Here is an 18,072-nt window from a genome sequence, read left to right as displayed (position 1 = left end):
TCGAACGCAACATGCAACATTCGAAAGTCTCGTCTACTGGTGGTGCTGGTGCTGATCAGCAATAATAGTAGCAGCAGCATGAGAGGGTGACTGTAATGGGCACTGGAGTCTCTCTGCTGCTGCCACTGCTGTTGATGGTGATGATGAGTGACGGAAAATGCCCAACTAGAATTCGCCTATCGCCGCGATCGTGATCGAACGGTTTTTGTGATGGGATCGAGGGGAGGTGGAAAACTGGCCACCGCCGGTGGCGTACGTGATCTCCTCGACTCAGCTGTTTGCCAGACAGATCGACCGGACCGCTTCAACCATATCTGTCTCGTCATGGACGGTGCATTAGCACAGGGAGGAGTACGAGGCACGGACCGATCTTCTAACGATCGCTCGGACCAAAATGACTCCGGCCCGGCCCCGAAGAACACAGACTGCTTAAGCCTGGAAGCTGGACGCCAGTAACTCGAGAGGAGAGGACTGGAACACTCTTTTCCACTGAAGCGGATGGGCTGTTGGTGAAGCACGATAATCGCTGCGACCCCCCCTCCGCGAGGGCATCACTTTAGTGCTCGCGCGAACCACCAAATGATGATCACGGACCTAAACCTTACCTCCAGAGAGCGAGAGAGCCCCAAGATATGATTAATGAACATCTTCACCAGTTCCAGGGTCTGGCAGATCTGAACCGGTCTGCGAGAAGGTGGGGGGGTCAGAGACGTCCCCACATTTGCTAATTGCCTGGCGCGGATCTCATCAACTGGTTGGGCACCAGCTCCAGCTCCGAAGTCCGTGCTCCAAGTGCGGCTTGTAATTAATATATCTTCTTTTCGATGTTTGTAATCGATTTAAATTAATCATAACGGGCTCGTGCTCCAAGGGACCCCTTGGGTGATCGCTGGGTGCCGCGTGATCATCGCGCGAATCCATTCGGGCGATCGGCGCGCGGTGCCGATGATTAACTCCAGACTGCGCGCCAGGAGGAGGTGTGTCCACGAGTCGGTATGTGTGCTGGGCGCAATCAATTCGCAATATCTTTCCTTCGGGGGCCTAGCAGCAGCTCTAGTCACATTGTAGTGATGGCGTGGTTGTGGGGCCGATCTGTGACGATGAGGTCTGGCCGCTGGCCGTGCTGGCTGGCTGGCTGGCTGGCTGACTGGCTGTTAACCATCACGTGGCCGCGGTTGCGGTTGTGGGTTTGGGTCGGTAAAGGCAAAATGTGAAATTAATACCACCGAGGATCTTTGTAGTCACTTTTTTGCTTCCTCTTCCTCTGCTTCTTCTTCGTCTTCTGCTATACAACAATGTGTCACAGTTGCTGCGTGATCGTGGCTCGTGTGCTGTTTGGTCGGTCTAGTCGTTCGATCTGACACCCAGCGAGAGCCAAGGGGTCTTTCATGCCCTAATAGGAGCCACGGTGCTGGCTCGCCTTTGCCCTTTACTCGCGATGGATGTGATTTGACGGCGAAAAAGGAGAAGAGGGAGAAATCCGAATCACCATCGCCGATGGCGTATCGAGACGATGACGACGACGACGGCGAGTGGATCCAATTGTGGCTCCTAGGGGTGGACTTTTGGGGTCCGGCCACAACACCGTAACCGCGTGATTCGATTCGAAAGGAAATTTTACCCAAAAGCCAAATCTCCAATCCATGTCAACCGATCACCGGTGCGGATCGAGCCAGAAGGTCGACAACGGCTAAGACGGCGACGACGACGACGACGACGACGACGACGATGGTTGTACCTTCAATTGGTTCGTTTCCATAATTGGCCGGCAATCATTTCGCTCGATCGCGCTCGATCATGCAACAAACTGACAATTTGGTGCCTGCTGCTCGCAAGGGCTCCAGCTCCTGGGGCCCGGTTGCTACCATTTCCAGCTTAGCACAAGAAAAGCTACCCGGGAAAATTGGGAAACTTCTCACCCGATTTACCCAAATTTTCACTCCACAAAGTCACTTCCAGAAGCACTGGCCAACCATAAGGGGGCATAATCATCACTAAAGACCTCTCTATCTATCTCTCTCGGTCGGATTTGCCGGGATGGTTCCCGGGGCACATGCGCATGTGATTGTTTGTTGGAAAACGGTGGATGATAATAGAAAATAATCATTTGGAGGGAAGCAAAATTGCTAGCGCAGACGCGAACGCTCATTACGGCGCCTTACAAGCAACGGTTACGGTCCAGATCTACCAGCAGCCAACATAAGGGCCTCCCTCCTCCCAAAAGGGTAGCTGACCTATAGCCACCTAGTGATCGTGTGTGTTTGTGGCTGACTGGATGGTGGTTGCTGCTCTGTGCAATTGAAGCAGCAAGCCCTTAAAGTGAGCGAACGAAAAACGCGGGCAAAACGGTAATTTCATCGACATCGACTTCGAGCCATCGTTCGTTCCGCGGGGTCCCGTAAATTACTCAAAAACTCTTGTGGCAGCACCGGAGTATCGGACGTAGCGATCTGGATTGAAAAGGGCCCAGCTTCAGCCCCCACTTTCTAATGCTTCCCTTTCTTGTGCCACAAAAAGAGAAAAAACAGCAACCATAATCATGATGATTATGAATCGGTCCACCAATGGAGCTCATGATGCAATCCGCTAAAGGGTCTGCGGTGCACCGCGGGAGACGGTTTTGTCCTTCGCGCACTCCATGGCACACTCCATGCTGGAGCTCTCTTGAAGCGAACCCCTTGACATGATGACAGTTTGTGTGCAGAGTGCTGCGTGGTGGCCTCTTTTAAGGGTGATCAAAAGGTTTTCGGGGACCGATTGGCTCCTCATTAGAAAGGACGTTATGCAACGGAGGTCTAGCGGTCCCTCTGGGTCTCAGAGCCCTCTGGGCAGTTCTTTGAAACCAATTCGTCGCTCTGCTCGTTAATTCATATTCAAACGCGTCCCTAGTGGCCCTAGAAAGAGGGGGGGGGGGGGTGTCTGAAGTGGAAGCATAAACCATCCTGATGCACATCCTGTGCATTTGGCCGGAAGGGAACAGCAGCAACGACACAGCCTACTACGATGCATTCGATCGTAGGAAGGAAAATCCAACAAAAACAAAGGCAATGCGAGGCAATCGAGTGGAAAGCCGTAACCGGGAGGGAGGAAATGTGTTTACATCAAAATTCAATTACACCCCCTCCACGATCTTCGGTGATGCCCGTACGGTCGAGCGGATTGATGGACTCGCGAATTCCGGTCCCAAACCGGGACCGGGGTGGGGATGGCCAACTCTAAACATGTCAATTTTCCACCCTATTGCACCCCTAAACACACGGTGACCATCGGTGGCACCGAATCCGTATTTCTGGGGGTCCATGAAAGACCCTCGTGCCCTCGTGCGTGGAAACCACCAACCCTTCTCGCCCGTTCGCCTCCTTTCGCATTTCCGGTTACCTGGTGCTGGTGCCATCGTTATGCTAAATAAGGGAAGGCGCGTTGTGTTGAAGGGACCGCCCGAAAGGTGCCGTCTCCAGAAACCTGCATTTTCTTATCCTCCCAGTTCCCCAGGATGCCCAACCCGTCCACCGAACTTCGTCGTCGAACGCGGCTAATGGCGTATTGTTGTTGTCGTTGGTGTTTTTGGTTGGCCGCGGGCGTTATGAGGCGTTGAATTTATATGTTCGCGCCAGCATAGGAACCCACTCCCATCGGTACTAGGCGAATGTGCTGCGGGCCAGGTCAGGCCGGGTGGAGTAATCTAAATTGAAATTTTATGCGCCGTTGACAAATTACTTGGGACCCCCGAAATGGCGCCAGCCTAGTTTTCGTAGCCTCGCTGCTCTATCGATACGTTCCCGATGGCCGATGATGGCCTATTGTGCATTTTGTTGTGCGGAGAAGAGGGGGAACCCCGGTACCCTCATCTGTAGCGGCGATAGCCAAAGCCCTCGAGGGGAAAAAAACAACAACCCCAACGAAAAAAGAGAATAAACCATTTTGTTCTATTTTTGGCTCCCTCGGTATGAAAAACCCTTCGTTTTTCGTTTCATTTCTGTTCGGGATTGACAAATTAATTCGATCTCGATTCGATTCCGATTATGACACGAGACGAGCGAGCTGAACCGTCAAACGGGGTGACAAATGATCTTCACTCATCTCACTGCTGCAGCACGGGTTACTTGGATCGCCTGAACCATCCACGGATGGAACGAACGGACGAAGCACGGTCTCTGCTCTCTCCCATCCCTGACCATGCGATGGTTTTATGCTTTCCAAGCGGCTTATGCTACAAGCCGTCGTTGTAAAACGACTTTGAATTAAGCTACTTGGCTTACACACTGCCCTGGCCTGGCACACTCTCGTGCTACACCCTTGTCCGGGGGGGACCACGAGAAAAACTGTGGCTAGTAGTGAGGTGAAGAGACAGGAGGGCGGACCTGTGTGTGATGGCAAGATAAAGGAACGAGCACCGCGGGTCGACGGAACGGACCGGTTTGCGCGAGCTCTCTAACCTCACAAACTGGCAGCAAAAGAAGAAAAAGAAGCACAAGGAGGATGATGGGGCTCGCAACCGATGGCCTGGAGCTACTTTCTTTCCACTCCCTCCGGTCCACTCTTCTCGGTGTCGGTCGCACCCAGGCACAGCAGGTCGTCCGGATTCGGATTTAGCATCATCTTGTGCGCTCGAGCCCCTCTGGTCTTGTCTTGTCTTCACGGTCTTCGTCGTCGTGACGCTTATTATTATTGGTCCCGGCCACAACCGAGCCAGCCAGACCAGAGCTCTGCCTGTGCCAGAGTGTTTTGATTCGGTCTGGAGCCACAACACACCAACACACCACGCACCATCTTGGCCACATACGCACGGTTGGAACCGGTTTTTAAGGTGGCCACCGCCGCCACCAGTACCGCGGTCTTGCTGCTTTCTTTCCCTTTATGCTGCAGTCGCACCCGCATGCGCCCGTCGATTCCTTTTTGTTGTTTTACTCTGCTGCTCCACTGCGGCCACCTCGCGTCTCCTCACGGAGTTTTCTCCGCGATCGTCACGTCCACATCTCTCTGATCTCTGATCGCGCGACGACGAAGAGGAGGAGGGCCCGTTTATGCTGGTCTCAGCTGGGTTTGCGTGATTCTCCGCAGGAACCGTTTGCCTCCTTCTAACCAAAACTGCCTCTAAAACAATGCCAAGTCCGGCGATCGACGATCGGTGACGGGGATCGGGTTGTTGTAAATCTCATTCCAAATGCTACTCCGAAAGCATAATATTGGTTCATTGTTTGAAAATTGCATTTTTCACGGTGAAAATTATGGTTCCATATCTTGCGCCTTCTCGAGTCCCTTTCGATCCGGTCCCTCTGGGGTCTTAGTTCTTGGTCCAGCAAGCCAACCAGCCTCGGGCTTTAGCTTTTTGTGGTTTGTTTGCGAGAGACCGATCCGAACCTTCGGGGCCTCCTCGGTAAGAGCGATCTTCTTACCTTACTTTTGGTTTGATTTATCGTCGTCCTCTGTCTCTCTCCCTTCTCCCCGGCCCCAGAAGGCGTTCCCGAATTTGGCTTCGAGGAGTTTCGTTCCGTTGCGGTTCTGGACTGTTCCTCGTTGCCCTCCGGCTCAGCTGACCGTTCTATCTTCTGCTTTTGCTGTGTTTTGTCTCCTTTACTTTTTTCTCCGTGATTTCGGTTCTGTGGTTGGTGTTCCGATGTTCCGTTCCCCGCGGCCGCGAACTCCTGGCCTAATAAGGGAACAACGCGATGAATGATGTAGTGTGCGAGCTGGAACGAAAACCCACTCGATCGAACCAGCCAGCCAGCCTTTGCTTTCTTCCAGCTCAGGCCTTTGGGTCTTAAGGGGTCTCTGGAACCTTTTTTTGCTCTCTCTCTCTCTTTCTTCTTCCCCTGCTGCTGCTGCTCATCACACTCATCGGGCCCTTTCTTTGCTCTTTTATTGAAGAACTAAGAAAACACAAGATCGGTCACAAGAAAGAAGGCCCTCGGTGTGTAAAGTGTGTAGTGTACCACAAACAGGACGTCAATAATATGAGTAAACAACAATAAGGGCCCGTAAGGGAACACGCAACAACCGTCGAGACGTTTCTCGGACCCGTTCTGCTTCTTCTTCTAAGCTGCACCGACTCGTGGCCTGGCCGCAAAGTCCTAATGTCGATCTTTCAACTCCTCGAAGATGTCCGAACGATCGTCTTGTCGCGTTTGTACATTGGTATAGGCACAAATTGGTAAAGCCTAAACCGATTAGACCCGAGGAGGAGCAACGAGGAGCGATGAAGAGAAGGTAATCAATCACCAATTCGAGCATTGCTCGAGATGGAACGGAAGACAAACAAGCATTTGGTGGAGGAATCATTTTCTCGAATGAGGATGTAATTGCGAAGGGTCAAGCGATTAGTAACGGGCAAGTGGAATCCATTCGTTTTGGACCTATTCTACTTTATTCCTTGATGCCTATGACCCCAGAGACCGCGGAACAGATCGAATTGATTGTAAAGAGGGAGAATGAATACTTCATTCTAGAACGTGTGTCAAGTTGCTAGTTGTTCGCGAAGACAGCTTTTTGCCGTTAGTACCGGCCCTCTCTCTCTCTGCCCTTCTGTCTGTCTTGGCCTAGGGCACAACAACCGTTGTTTAAACGGCTTTCTGAATCTGCCATGCCAATCTGGTGGCAATGGAGGTGGCGACGGAGCACGGAAGCCAATTAAGAAGCTTAAGCATCAACCACAATAAACAGCCCACAGCCCACCAGCCCGGACTGCACGTGATCACCTATCGCATACACCAACACACGCTAAGTGCAACATACATCATGTGCCCTCCTGCACGATCCCATCCCGCAAACATCGGCTTGAATGTGTTTTGCCAAAGCCCAGCTGAAGACCATCTTGGTGTACACCCCTCCCAGAGGGGACCGGAGAACCGAGAACGGAAGGCGAACACGCAAAGACAGAACCCAGAAAGGAATAACGTGCCGACAAGTGCAGCAAGAACGCCAAAGAAGAAGACGACGGAGAGGCGCGGCCAGCCCAGAACGTGATTCCGTTTAACCAAACAAGTTTAGCTGCTGCATTGCATAATGCTGTGCTGTTCGTGGTGTTTCTTACATCATTTTCTCTGAACTCTTTACTTCTTCCAAGATGCACTTGGCTGTCGCAGTGGAAAGATCGCATTTGAAGACACGCGCAGACGATTCTAGACGATGTTGGCCCGCTTTGGTGCTGGACGATGATCATCGTCGATCATCATCTGTGCGGCGAGGCGATGTAGAACGAGTTCTTCTGCTTGTGCTGAAATGAATTTGTAAATGTCGCCCGCGATCGTTCGACGAACGACGGGTTTCGGAAACACAAAACAGATCGCTCATGAAGCTTGGTTCTAGAATAGGCTATTAAGCGTTTATTGTTGTTGGCGCGGAGCGTTTGGAGCGCCAAATGGCAAACATGAAATCATCTTCACCGATCACTGGAGCTCTTTCGGGCTTGTAGGCTTCGTGGAGTGCGTTCAGCAACGGATACTTTTTACCACAAACGCCCTTATAATCGTCGACATCGATCGGATAAGCGTAGAGACCGGCCAGTCCAGTCGTGGCCGCATAAATTGCCTTCTCCGTGACGGAGTTTTCGTTCTCGAACCCAACCCACTGGTTGCCATTGTACGCGTAAGGACACATGCCTTGTACATCCCAATCGATCGTCCATCCGGGGCTCTTGAGTTCGGTGCAGATCTCAAAGTAGGCCTTGTAGTTGGAACTGCCAGTGTATTGGCCATTTTGACCGGCTCCCGTTACCGGTGCCGCTAGATAGTGGTCCGTTTCGTTTGCCAGTGTGTACGATCGTCCGTAAAGTGCGACCTCTAGGACGATCTTCTCCGCAGGACAACCGGCAGCGATCCAGTGCTGGATTCCTCCCTTCACGTTAGCATCACGGAACTCGCCCTGATCGAAGGCACGGTTGTTCATCGGACTGTGAACATCGGCGAACGTGTTCCAGTTCCCGCGGATGTCGTATCCCGTCAGATGGACGAAATCGGCAGCTCTGTGGGAATTAAGATAAAAAATGAGTAATAAGAATCAAAGAACATATTCCGATCGTGGTACTTACTGGCATATCAGCTGCTGGTGGAAGCCATTCTCAATCTTGCTCCGTTTCACCGGGACGAAAACGGCCACCTCCCAACCATGTCCTGCCTCCTTGAAGCTTCGCTTCAGCTCTGCGATCAGGAGGTACAGATTGTCCTTATCGACACTGCGTTCCGGGCTTTCACCAGGCCAGATCCATCCAATTTCGATCCCGTCGAAGCCATACCGTTGCATAAACTGCATCGCACTCATGATGAACTTCTGGCGTCGGATCAGCGATGAAGCCATCGTTTCGAATGGCCCACAAGCAGCCCCTTCACACGCAACGGCCAGTGAAAGCCGTAGGTCAGGTTGAGCACGTTTGAGGTTAGCAAACTTCTTGAATCCATCCTGCAGAATATCGTACCGTGCGTTGTCTGTCTTGAGCTCATAGTTCTGCGCATCCACTCCAGCGGCATAGTACGTCACGTGTGTGCACAGCTCCGCCGGTATATCGTCGATTCCGTAGGCGAACTCGGCCGGACGGTTTGGTGACCAGTTGGTGAAGTAACAGACGAGTCGCCGTCGATGATGGCCGCTAGCTGAAGTCCCACCAAGCAGTAGCACAACGATGACAACGACACACAACAACCCTCGCGAACTGACCGCGGTACGCATGCAAACTGGCCTAACTGGTTTGACGGAACGGATGAGCCACTGTTGCTGCGCTTCGTTCTGCTCGTGGAGCTCCATGCTATTCGTGATCACCGCCGTCGTCGTCGGACTTGTGCTCTGCAAGAAACCAAGAGTGCTACTGAGGTGTATCGGTCGCTAGACGGGTTAAATCAGGCTCGTGGCTCGTGCTACTGAAGAATCCAATGACGACAAAATGGAAGAATGGCCAAGGACGTTTGTATTAATAACTCGTTGTTTCGTTGAAAGATGAATACCAAGCTAATTCCTGTTCCCGTTCGCTTTCAACGCGAACGGTGAACCAACAGTGCGTAGGAGAACCCGTTTGAATTCGGCAAGCGATTGATCAATGTTGAGTTCCGCTAGATTTGCGATAGTTACATAGCTTTGCAAACTATGCATTGTCGCATGGATCACTTTGGACAAAATTTGTAAAAGTTAAGTAAGTTAGAAAAGTAGCTCAATAGACTCTTTTGGGTGTACTGTAAAATTTTTATGCCATTCGGATCATTTTTGCTTTAGTTATTAAATTTTTGGTAACGCTTTAAAGACAGGATAAGAAATGGAACATTAAGTGCTTATTGTTGATGGTACAGTGCGTCTGTAGCGCCAAATGGCAAACGTCAAATCGTCTTCTTTATCCTCTGGAGCCTTGTCCAGCTCGTATGCATCGCGCAGAGCATTCAACAGCGGGTATTTCTTACCGCAAACGCCCTTATAGTCATCTAAATCGATTGGGTAAGCGTAGAGACCGGCTAGGCCGGTCGCTGCCGCGTATACTGCCTTCTCCGTGACGGAGTTTTCGTTCTCGAACCCAACCCACTGGTCACCATTGTACGCGTAAGGACACATGCCTTGTACATCCCAATCGATCGTCCATCCGGGACTCTTGAGTTCGATGCAGATCTCAAAGTAGGCCTTATAGCTTGAGCTCCTGGTGTACTGCCCTATGTGACCAGGACCCGTTATTGGAGCCGCTAGATCGTGTTCGGCCTCGTTGGCCAGTGTGTACGATCGTCCGTACAATGCGACCTCTAGGACGATCTTCTCCGCAGGACAACCGGCTGCAATCCAGTGCTGGATTCCACCCTTTACGTTAGCATCAATGAGCTCGCCCTGATCGAAAGCTCGATTGTTCATCGGACTGTGAACATCGGCGAACGTTTTGCAATCCTCGCGAATATCATAACCCGTCAGATGGACGAAATCGGCAGCTCTGGATGGAAGAGAATTGAGTCGAGAAGTGGAAATTGGCAGAATTCAAGGAAGATACTCGATCATGGTACTTACTGGCATATCAGCTGCTGATGGAAGCCCTGTTCGATTTTGTTGCGTTTCATTGGGACAAAAACAACCACCTCCCAGTCATTTCCTGTCTCTTTGAAGCTTCGCTTCAGTTCTACGATCAGATGATAGAGATTGTCCTTGTCAGCTCTGCGATCGCTACTATCTCCACCAGGCCAGATCCATCCAATTTCGATTCCATCGATGCCGTACCGTTCCAAAAACTGCATCGTACTCGTGATAAATTTCTGGCGTCGGACCAGCGATGAAGCCATCGCTGTGAATGCTCCACAGCGGCTTTCTTCGCACGCAACAGTTACCGAAAGTCGTAGGTGTGGATGGGTTTTCTTGAGGTTAGCAAACTTCTTGAATCCATCCTGCAGAATATCGTACTTTGCGTTGTCCGTCTTGAGCTCATAGTTCTGCGCATCCACTCCAGCGGCATAGTACGTCACGTGTGTGCACAGCTCCGCCGGTATATCGTCGATTCCGTAGGCGAACTCGGCCGGACGGCTCGGTGACCAGTTGGTGAAGTAACAGACGAGCCGCCGTGAGCGGGAGGCGTTAGCTAAAGTCCCACCACGCAGTAGCACACCGATGACAACGACACACAACAACCATCGCGAACTGACGGAATTGATGAGCCACTGTTGTTGCACTACTTTCTGTTTGTGAATGTCCATGCTATTCGCGATCGTCGCCGTCGTCGGACAAGTGCTCTGCAAGAAACCAAAAGTGCTACTGAGGCCTATCGATCACTAGACCCTCATGAGCCAATTGGACAATGCAATTCGTTGCTTGTCGAAAGATGAGCACCAAGCCAAATCCTGTTTCCGATCGATAAGACGGGAACAGTGCGTAGAAGAACAAGTTAAGGTGGTTTGAATTCGGCAATCAAACAGCCAAACCTGAAATTGCTCGGCTAGATTACGTTGTAAAACAGCCAAAAGTTTGACTAAAATTTCAAAAGTTTGTCCATCATGCACGAATACATCACACTGCTTTTAGTTGAATAACAGAGTAAAGCCGCTCATAATAGCTCATAATAATAGGACGAATGTTGATTAACCAGGGCATTTAGCTGATGTTCTTGGTACTGCAGATCATCTAAAGACCCATAAACTGGAACCGGTTGAATTCAATTCATCAGCCAAGAAGATGAAAACAAGATAGAAGTAGCCTCCTTCATGAGGCCAAAAGTCCATAATTATCATCCATTTCACCGTCCAACGCTTGCGGTGCAATTGATTTAAGGTATTCTGTCCAGTTCGGTGATCCACCGACCTCATCTGATGGACTCGTGGCCTCGCTGCTCGTTTGTAGCTCACAAAAGCTCGATGTTCTTCAAAACAGAACACTCCTGGCGTGACGTTTCTCGCAATGACTCACGATTAGATTCCCTTTTTTCCTGGGGAGGGCCTTTGTTCGTGCGTTGGTAGGTTCCTCACACAAACCCGAGACAGAGGAAAATAAAGAGAGCTAGCACCCCAAACAATGGCCAGTGGCCGTGATTTGACGAGCATGAGGGAAGAGCATTTTGCCTTTGGTCCCAAAAACCACACCTAGCACACCGTGCAGCACCACGCGGTTTCACGATTTTTCCAGCCCAAATCGTAGCAAGCTACTTCATGGATTGATTCTCTTTCCACCTTCTTTTTGCTCCGCCAACAGCACCAAAGCACACAGGACGCTTGAAGGTGGCATTAGAGCAGGAGAGAGAGAGAGAGAGAGAGAGAGAGAGAGAGAGAGAGAGAGAGAGAGAGAAAGAAAGAGAGAACAAAGGGGGCTGAGTTGGAGAAGATTAATGAAGCAGGTCCTATGATTGATGAGCCTGCGGTTTTTTTTATACATATATTTTGGGCCACGCGAAGCCACGCGAGTAAATCCGAGTCCGAGTCGCGCCTTGTGCTTGCTCCCCTGCTGCTTGGCTGGTTTTCCACTCTGCATGTAATTATGTACGCGATGCACACACAAACGCACACAACGCGGGCCCACTTGTGCCACTCTAAGACACATTTTCTGGATGATTTTCTGGCCACTTCATGTGCGCGACCGGCTGGGGCAAGGGAATTGGTCTGGAATTAATTAGATTCGTACAAAAAAACAACGCGTCGGAATAACTTTTCGTACCGTCCGGAGTGGTTCTTGGGGAAACCAAGAAGGAAGTCTTGGCATTTGTTCTCCGGGGATCTTAACTGCCGAGCGCATTCGTTGCTGGTCTCGAAATGCACTCCTCTCTCTCTCTCGCTCTCTCTCTCTCTCTCTCTCTCTCCCTCTCTCTCTCTTTTGGGCCATTTGTCAACTTATGACGACGACTGCTGCTGCTGCTGGTGCTGCGGTTTACCATTTGCATGTCCTTGGCAGGGATATTCAATCATAATGTGCAACGCTCATTGGCGCACTTTGGCCAACGAAAAACCGAGCGAATCGTAATCCATCAACTGCCCCCCAGGCGGATGCCACCATGGAAAAGACATTAAAATGCCAGATATCCTTATCGACCTTTCGGGATTCTTCTCCAGAATCCCGAACACCAGACCAGGCGTACGTGCTTGGAATACGGAGTAATTGACGCGCACCATGGGCCTGGTGATAATGGAATGCCACTCATAATTTGCCTTCCAATCACAAATGGTCTGGGAGCATACGCTGGCCCGGTGTAAGGTGTAATCAATCGTTCTGGGTGCTGCTGTTGGTCGTGATGTTGTAAACAAGACTCCACTCGCCGATACCCCAAAGTGTGGTGAGGTGTCAGGGAATGTAAACCATTCGTCGCCCGGTCTTAGGGCACCCTCGAGGGGTCCTTCTGGTTTTCGGTGCGCTGGTCTCAGCGTTAGCAACCGAAATCAAGAACCAGGAGCAGCAGCAGGATTGTTTGCAATTTGATTTTTACAACAGCCAATCGTTCGAATTCTGTATTCGATCGTGGTATCCAGATGAGGGCGTACTTCTGTTGATTGGCTTGTTGGTTTGGGGATTTTATAACTTTTTCTACCCCCACTCTCCCTCCTCCCAACAAAAGGGCCATGGCGTGGTGCTGGATCATGTTTCTTAGCTGATGGAGGATTTTTGGCGCATCATAAAAGCAGCACACTGAAGAGAAATTAGACCGAGACACGTCTTCGAGGAAGCCTTCCATATGGTACATCCCAGCGCGGTTCTATCGGCCCCGCCGTAAACTCCTTTTGTTTGGAGTGAGTATACACACAGCATAATGTTGTTGTTTTCCTATGCTTATTTGCGTTCGCGGTAGGGAGCGTACGAGGACGAAGACGATCCCCGGGATAAACGGTTAAATTATTGCCAAGCCAATGTTTGTGTTCGTGTGTTTGTGTGATCGCGACCGCGCGGCAATTGTTCTTACCGCGAGCGAGCATATTTGAAGACGGCCAAACGAGCCAACGAACGAATCGATCGTCTTTTTTACCGCTGGGGGGGTTAGGATTTTGTGATTGTTTAGGGAAAGAATAATATTGAACCGGGCGTAGTCTCCCTCCTTCCGTAGCAATTGCACAACTGCCACGCAATTGAGATCGAGATGATCGAAACGAGCGAGCGTTGGGTTAATGAGCTTCCAATTGGACGGAATGGTTCGATGGATGGCTGGCTGGTGGTTGTTTGTGTTCGAGCAACGTTTTGTTGATCATCATCTTCATCATCATCAGGGCATTCGATCGCGTTCTACTCTACGATCTCTAAAACCACGAATTCACAGCAAGCAGCCGTTCCTGTTGGGCCACAGATCATGCAGTGCAAATCGTCGATCTCCGATCTCCAGAGCTACACCCCCAGGAGGGCGAGCTGTCACTGCTGCCCTGGAGGCTGAAGCGAAAAGCATAGAGCGAGGGAGAGAGAGAGAGAGAGAGAGAGAATATGGGGAAACTGTTTTGTCATCCTTTGGCTCCAGATGATTGTCGTTTTCTGTTGATGCGCAGATCGCGTTGGTCACAATTTTATGCTGGCTGTGTCTTCTTTGTTTCACTGGTACCTCGCTTAATCTTGGTATTCCCGCTGAGATTCGGCTGGCGGCTGGCTGCTGGCGAAGGAGTGTAAGTGAAGGAAAGGAAGAAACCATATCACGAGGCGATGATGCAACTCATAATTTGTGCGAACAGAAGACGAGCGAGAACCCCGAAAATGTTCTGCGAACGAAGTGGAACAGAACAGAGCACACCAGCATAATCAATCCCTTCCCCCGGTGGTATAAAGGAAAAAAATATGGGAAAACAACGAAAGCCAAGCCAAAGAAGTGGTTAAGAAATGTGTGCAGAAAGGAGCTGCGCAGGTTAGAGGGCAACACAAAGGCAAAGAGACGCGAAAGCGAAAAGAAAAAAGAAGCACCATCCCCTTGATCGAACTTCCATCCTCTTGCGATCGCGAGAAGCAGCCAGAATCGAGAATGAAACAATGAGCAGCGCATGGACACAAGCCATCGCAAATGCGCAAAACACATGAAAAAAAGAGGAAACCCCGAAGGTGGAAAAAGAGGAAAAGAAAGTCGAGAAGGAAGTGCAAACTCCCTCGAGCACCAAAAACCAAGAGAAGAGACCTGGTAAAGAGTTGGTAAAAAAGAGGGAGGAACGGAGAGAGAGAACTTGAAGACCACGAAACCACGAAAAACGCTGGATGATGTTTACGCCGTTCGCCTCTATGCTCACCCAACACACATGCGGTCCTCAAGAAGGTCTCACCCGCAGAACACAAGACAAGGGCGCACACACGGCATACACACCCACAGCCAGCAGTCGTTGGTGACACGGAAACGGATTGAAAGGTGGCAACATAAGACGTTTGAGGGTGGTGGGTTGGAGGGCGAGCACAAGAAAAGCAAAACAGGTTTTCAGCATAAGGGCAGGCCAGCACCATCACATCGCTTATGTTGCTGCTCATCGCACACACACACCCCCTCTGGGCATCCCCCCTCTCCCACCACACAGGCACCCCTTAGGCAGTCGTCTCTTGCCACACAGCTGACCAGCAGCCGTGGCTCCGGAGCCGCTCCCTTGGCGAGAGAGCGAGATCGAGTCATTCGCGGAGTCTTCTTTGCATGTTTCATGTCATGCCACACTCCAACCACCCACCCAACACACACCCCTTCCTCCCATCGGGTGGCTTAAGTCGTTTGATTTTGGCCTGCCTCGGTTCGTGGACACAGCACTCGATGGGGTGGAGGGTGGTGGAAGTTGGTGTGCGCCCCTTCTCGCGCTTTGATTGCAACGTCTCGAGAATAATAATCAGATGTGCGAAGCGTGAGTGGATAAACATAAACGGAAAAAATGATATCCCACCCCTCCACTCCCACCTTCCATTGACTTCAACCACCCCCCCCCCCCCCCCCTACAACCCCTCTCGGCATCTCATCCCAGCTGATGCTGCTCGTTCGCACTCCCGAGGGCAGCGCAAGAGAGGAAAACGTCGCATTGAAAAGAAAGTGAGGACACGATCTTGGAATCGAAATCGCTTAACGCCCCGTTTCGGTTCGAGGATGGTGCAGGGAGGGAGTGCACTTTGCCATCCCCATTCCCCTAGTGATGCTTGAGCCCTGTGCCTGTGTCAAGGGCCTGGGCATCCATCGGGCATAATAAACGCAGCGCAAAAAATCGGAGAGGATCTTTGGGGCCTACCGAGAGGGGCGCAGATACACGAGAGGCACGATCTGCCGCTCCTCCCACCACCAGGCCACCACCATTCGTGCTCACCCATCTTGGGAGGAACTGGTTCTTCGAGTCGAGTCGAGGTTTGGTTTGTGTTTGGTTTGGATCTTCTTTGTAACTTCCATCTCTTTTTCTCTCTCTCTGTCTCTCTCTCTCTGTCATTTGCTTCTCCTCTCACTCTTCCGCTTCTTTGCGTTGGACCTTCTTCCCCTCGTACCCCTTCCACGCCGTGACCCCGTGCTGAAAGAGGAGACCCCCGCTAGCATCGGGAGGAAACGTATCTAGATGACACTAGCGGGCCAAACGCACTTGCACGTCTTGCTTCGTTCGCTCGATGCGCCCTCAACTCCCCGGACCCCCCCCCCCCCCGCATTTTCCTTCCCCTTTTCCCTTGATCCATGCTGTTACTGCTGCTGCTGCTGCTGTCTTCGAGGAGTGTAAGTAACGTTATGGCATCGAAGCACGATTCTCGTCTCTCTCGGACGCGTCTTCTGTTGCCAGAGCATCGTTCCTTCGAACTCGAGTTAGTTTAAGAACTCTTCTTCACTCAATAAACTATGTTAGACAAATATTTTTCAAATTATTTGCTCCCTTTGAATGCCTTCGAGTGACTCTCTGGTGTTATTTATTTCAAATCATTAGCTCATTGCCATTCTCCAGATCACGTCATGGCCTTGACGGCTTACGGCACGTTGCGGATAAAATTTATCACCACGATAGCAGATACTACGACGATTCATGCTACCACCAATCGTGGTTTCATTCAAAAAGTGTTCGTCCGATCCTCGGCACGGTTGTGCTAAAATTAATTTCCTTCTTCTCATCGTCGATCGCACAGTCACCGGTCTCGAACTTTCACCTTTTTCCACCCTCGAAATGAAAAGCGTTTGGAGCATTTGAGCACCTCGGTGACGCGCTGCTGATGCTCTGTTGCGATGTTGCCAAAAGAAATTAGGCCAACGATCACACCCGTAAACGGACGAGGTGAGGGATGCTGTAAACTGTAACTGTTGCCGCGGGATGGCCGCGAGGTTGGATCCGTTCCAAAATTTCCCCTACAAAATCCCCTATCTGTGTGACGGTGTTCGATACCGATGATCGGACGTAGCATGGTCAAGATGGTCGCGAAGTGAGGGGCGAGTGTGTTTATTTTGATTTTGATTTCCATCGAAATTCATCTCGTTGCCCCGGAAGAGAGAGAGAACGAGCGCTGGCAAACAACAAGCTCATAACACTTCATCTCTCTGTGCTCGATGGTTTTCCGTTTCCTCGATGATGCTGGTGATGACGATGGTGATGATCGGTGCAAGGATGTTTTGACGTTCGCGTTCGCTTGACCAGAATAGCAGGGGCGGTGTTCTGATGTAAACATCCTCCCTTCACCACGGTCCCGATCTTCGGTAACGATCGTCATTTAATTGCCATTTTATCGCTTACTTCGGGTAAACAGGCAAGATGGCAGCGCGAGACTGGGAGTGGCGCATCACGGAAGCGGTTGCGAGGAAGACACCAGCACCAGTTCGTCGATCATGTAGAATCCGATCATCGAATCGAGCGTTCCTCTTAATCCACAACAATCGCACTGGACGAGAAATGGTTTCTATTTCCACGTTCCACGTGTTTGCTTCATGGAAAGGCTATGCTTTCATCCGATTGTGAAATATCTCTGTGGCCGAGTTCCTCTGTGTGTTGAGTGGCAAACAAGCAAAACTAAACAAACAACATGACATGCGGTTCTTGTATTACAGAAACGCAAACAGAAGCAATACACTCAAAGACAACTTTCAACAATTCGAGATAGAACACCGTAGAGCGCGTTTGCAATGGCGTGTTTTTAGAGGTGGAAGGTTGGAAAAGAAAAACATTTTCCTCCTCTCCCCTGTAACACGTGGCATCGACCTTGACATCTCTGCTCATCAACTGGTTTAATAAACCTCTTTTTCGTGCTGCGCGAATCATGCTGCGATCCCGCGTTAGGTGTTTCGTGATCTGAACTCTTTACGATCTGCGTCATGTGCCTAGTGGAGTGGAGGTTCATATTTCACGTACCAACCGCGGGAAAACCGTACGCGATAATATAAAAATACACATTTTCACCGTGCGGCACTTCCGTGGGCGCGCTCGCGTGTGTGTCTCGTGGAAAACACAGGAAAAACCAACCACAAACCAGAACGACCGTTCGTTGTGATCGAACAAAGGTCAAACAACCCCCGGTGGTGGGCAGCTTCGGTTGATCCGCGTGTTCATCAACAACAACCACAAAGCCACAGCAACAACAACCACCGTTGAGCTGCTGCTTAACAACCTTTTAATTAATCTATTTTCACAAACAATCGCGCAATGACCACCTCCACCGAGGTAGCCAGCACATCAACCAACCCAGTGATGGGCCAATGGCCAAAAATTAGCCAATACAACGCGTCCCGACAGTGACACGTTTTTCCTCACGAAATCTCAC

The 18,072-nt window shown here is 50.7% G+C and overlaps 2 protein-coding genes across 2 annotated transcripts; both read right to left on the bottom strand.

Annotated features, from left to right (window-relative positions):
* Nucleotides 1-7,314: 7,314 nt before the first annotated feature.
* Nucleotides 7,315-8,688, bottom strand: LOC126578969 (endochitinase-like). Its single transcript, XM_050242118.1, has 2 exons — nucleotides 8,027-8,688; nucleotides 7,315-7,960 (listed from the first exon to the last, which is right to left on the bottom strand). Exons 1-2 carry the CDS (start codon nucleotides 8,659-8,661, stop codon nucleotides 7,315-7,317), a joined length of 1,281 nt encoding a protein of 426 aa, XP_050098075.1. The 5' UTR covers nucleotides 8,662-8,688.
* Nucleotides 8,689-9,246: 558 nt separating this feature from the next.
* LOC126578968 (endochitinase-like) lies at nucleotides 9,247-10,643 on the bottom strand. The gene is made up of 2 exons (XM_050242117.1): nucleotides 9,967-10,643; nucleotides 9,247-9,892 (listed from the first exon to the last, which is right to left on the bottom strand). Exons 1-2 carry the CDS (start codon nucleotides 10,641-10,643, stop codon nucleotides 9,247-9,249), a joined length of 1,323 nt encoding a protein of 440 aa, XP_050098074.1.
* Nucleotides 10,644-18,072: the final 7,429 nt, after the last annotated feature.

The sequence above is a fragment of the Anopheles aquasalis genome, chromosome 3 (assembly GCF_943734665.1).
Source record: "Anopheles aquasalis chromosome 3, idAnoAquaMG_Q_19, whole genome shotgun sequence".
Lineage (NCBI taxonomy): Eukaryota > Metazoa > Arthropoda > Insecta > Diptera > Culicidae > Anopheles > Anopheles aquasalis.
Note: the sequence above shows the minus strand (reverse complement) of the source record. Positions and strands in the feature narration are given on the sequence as shown.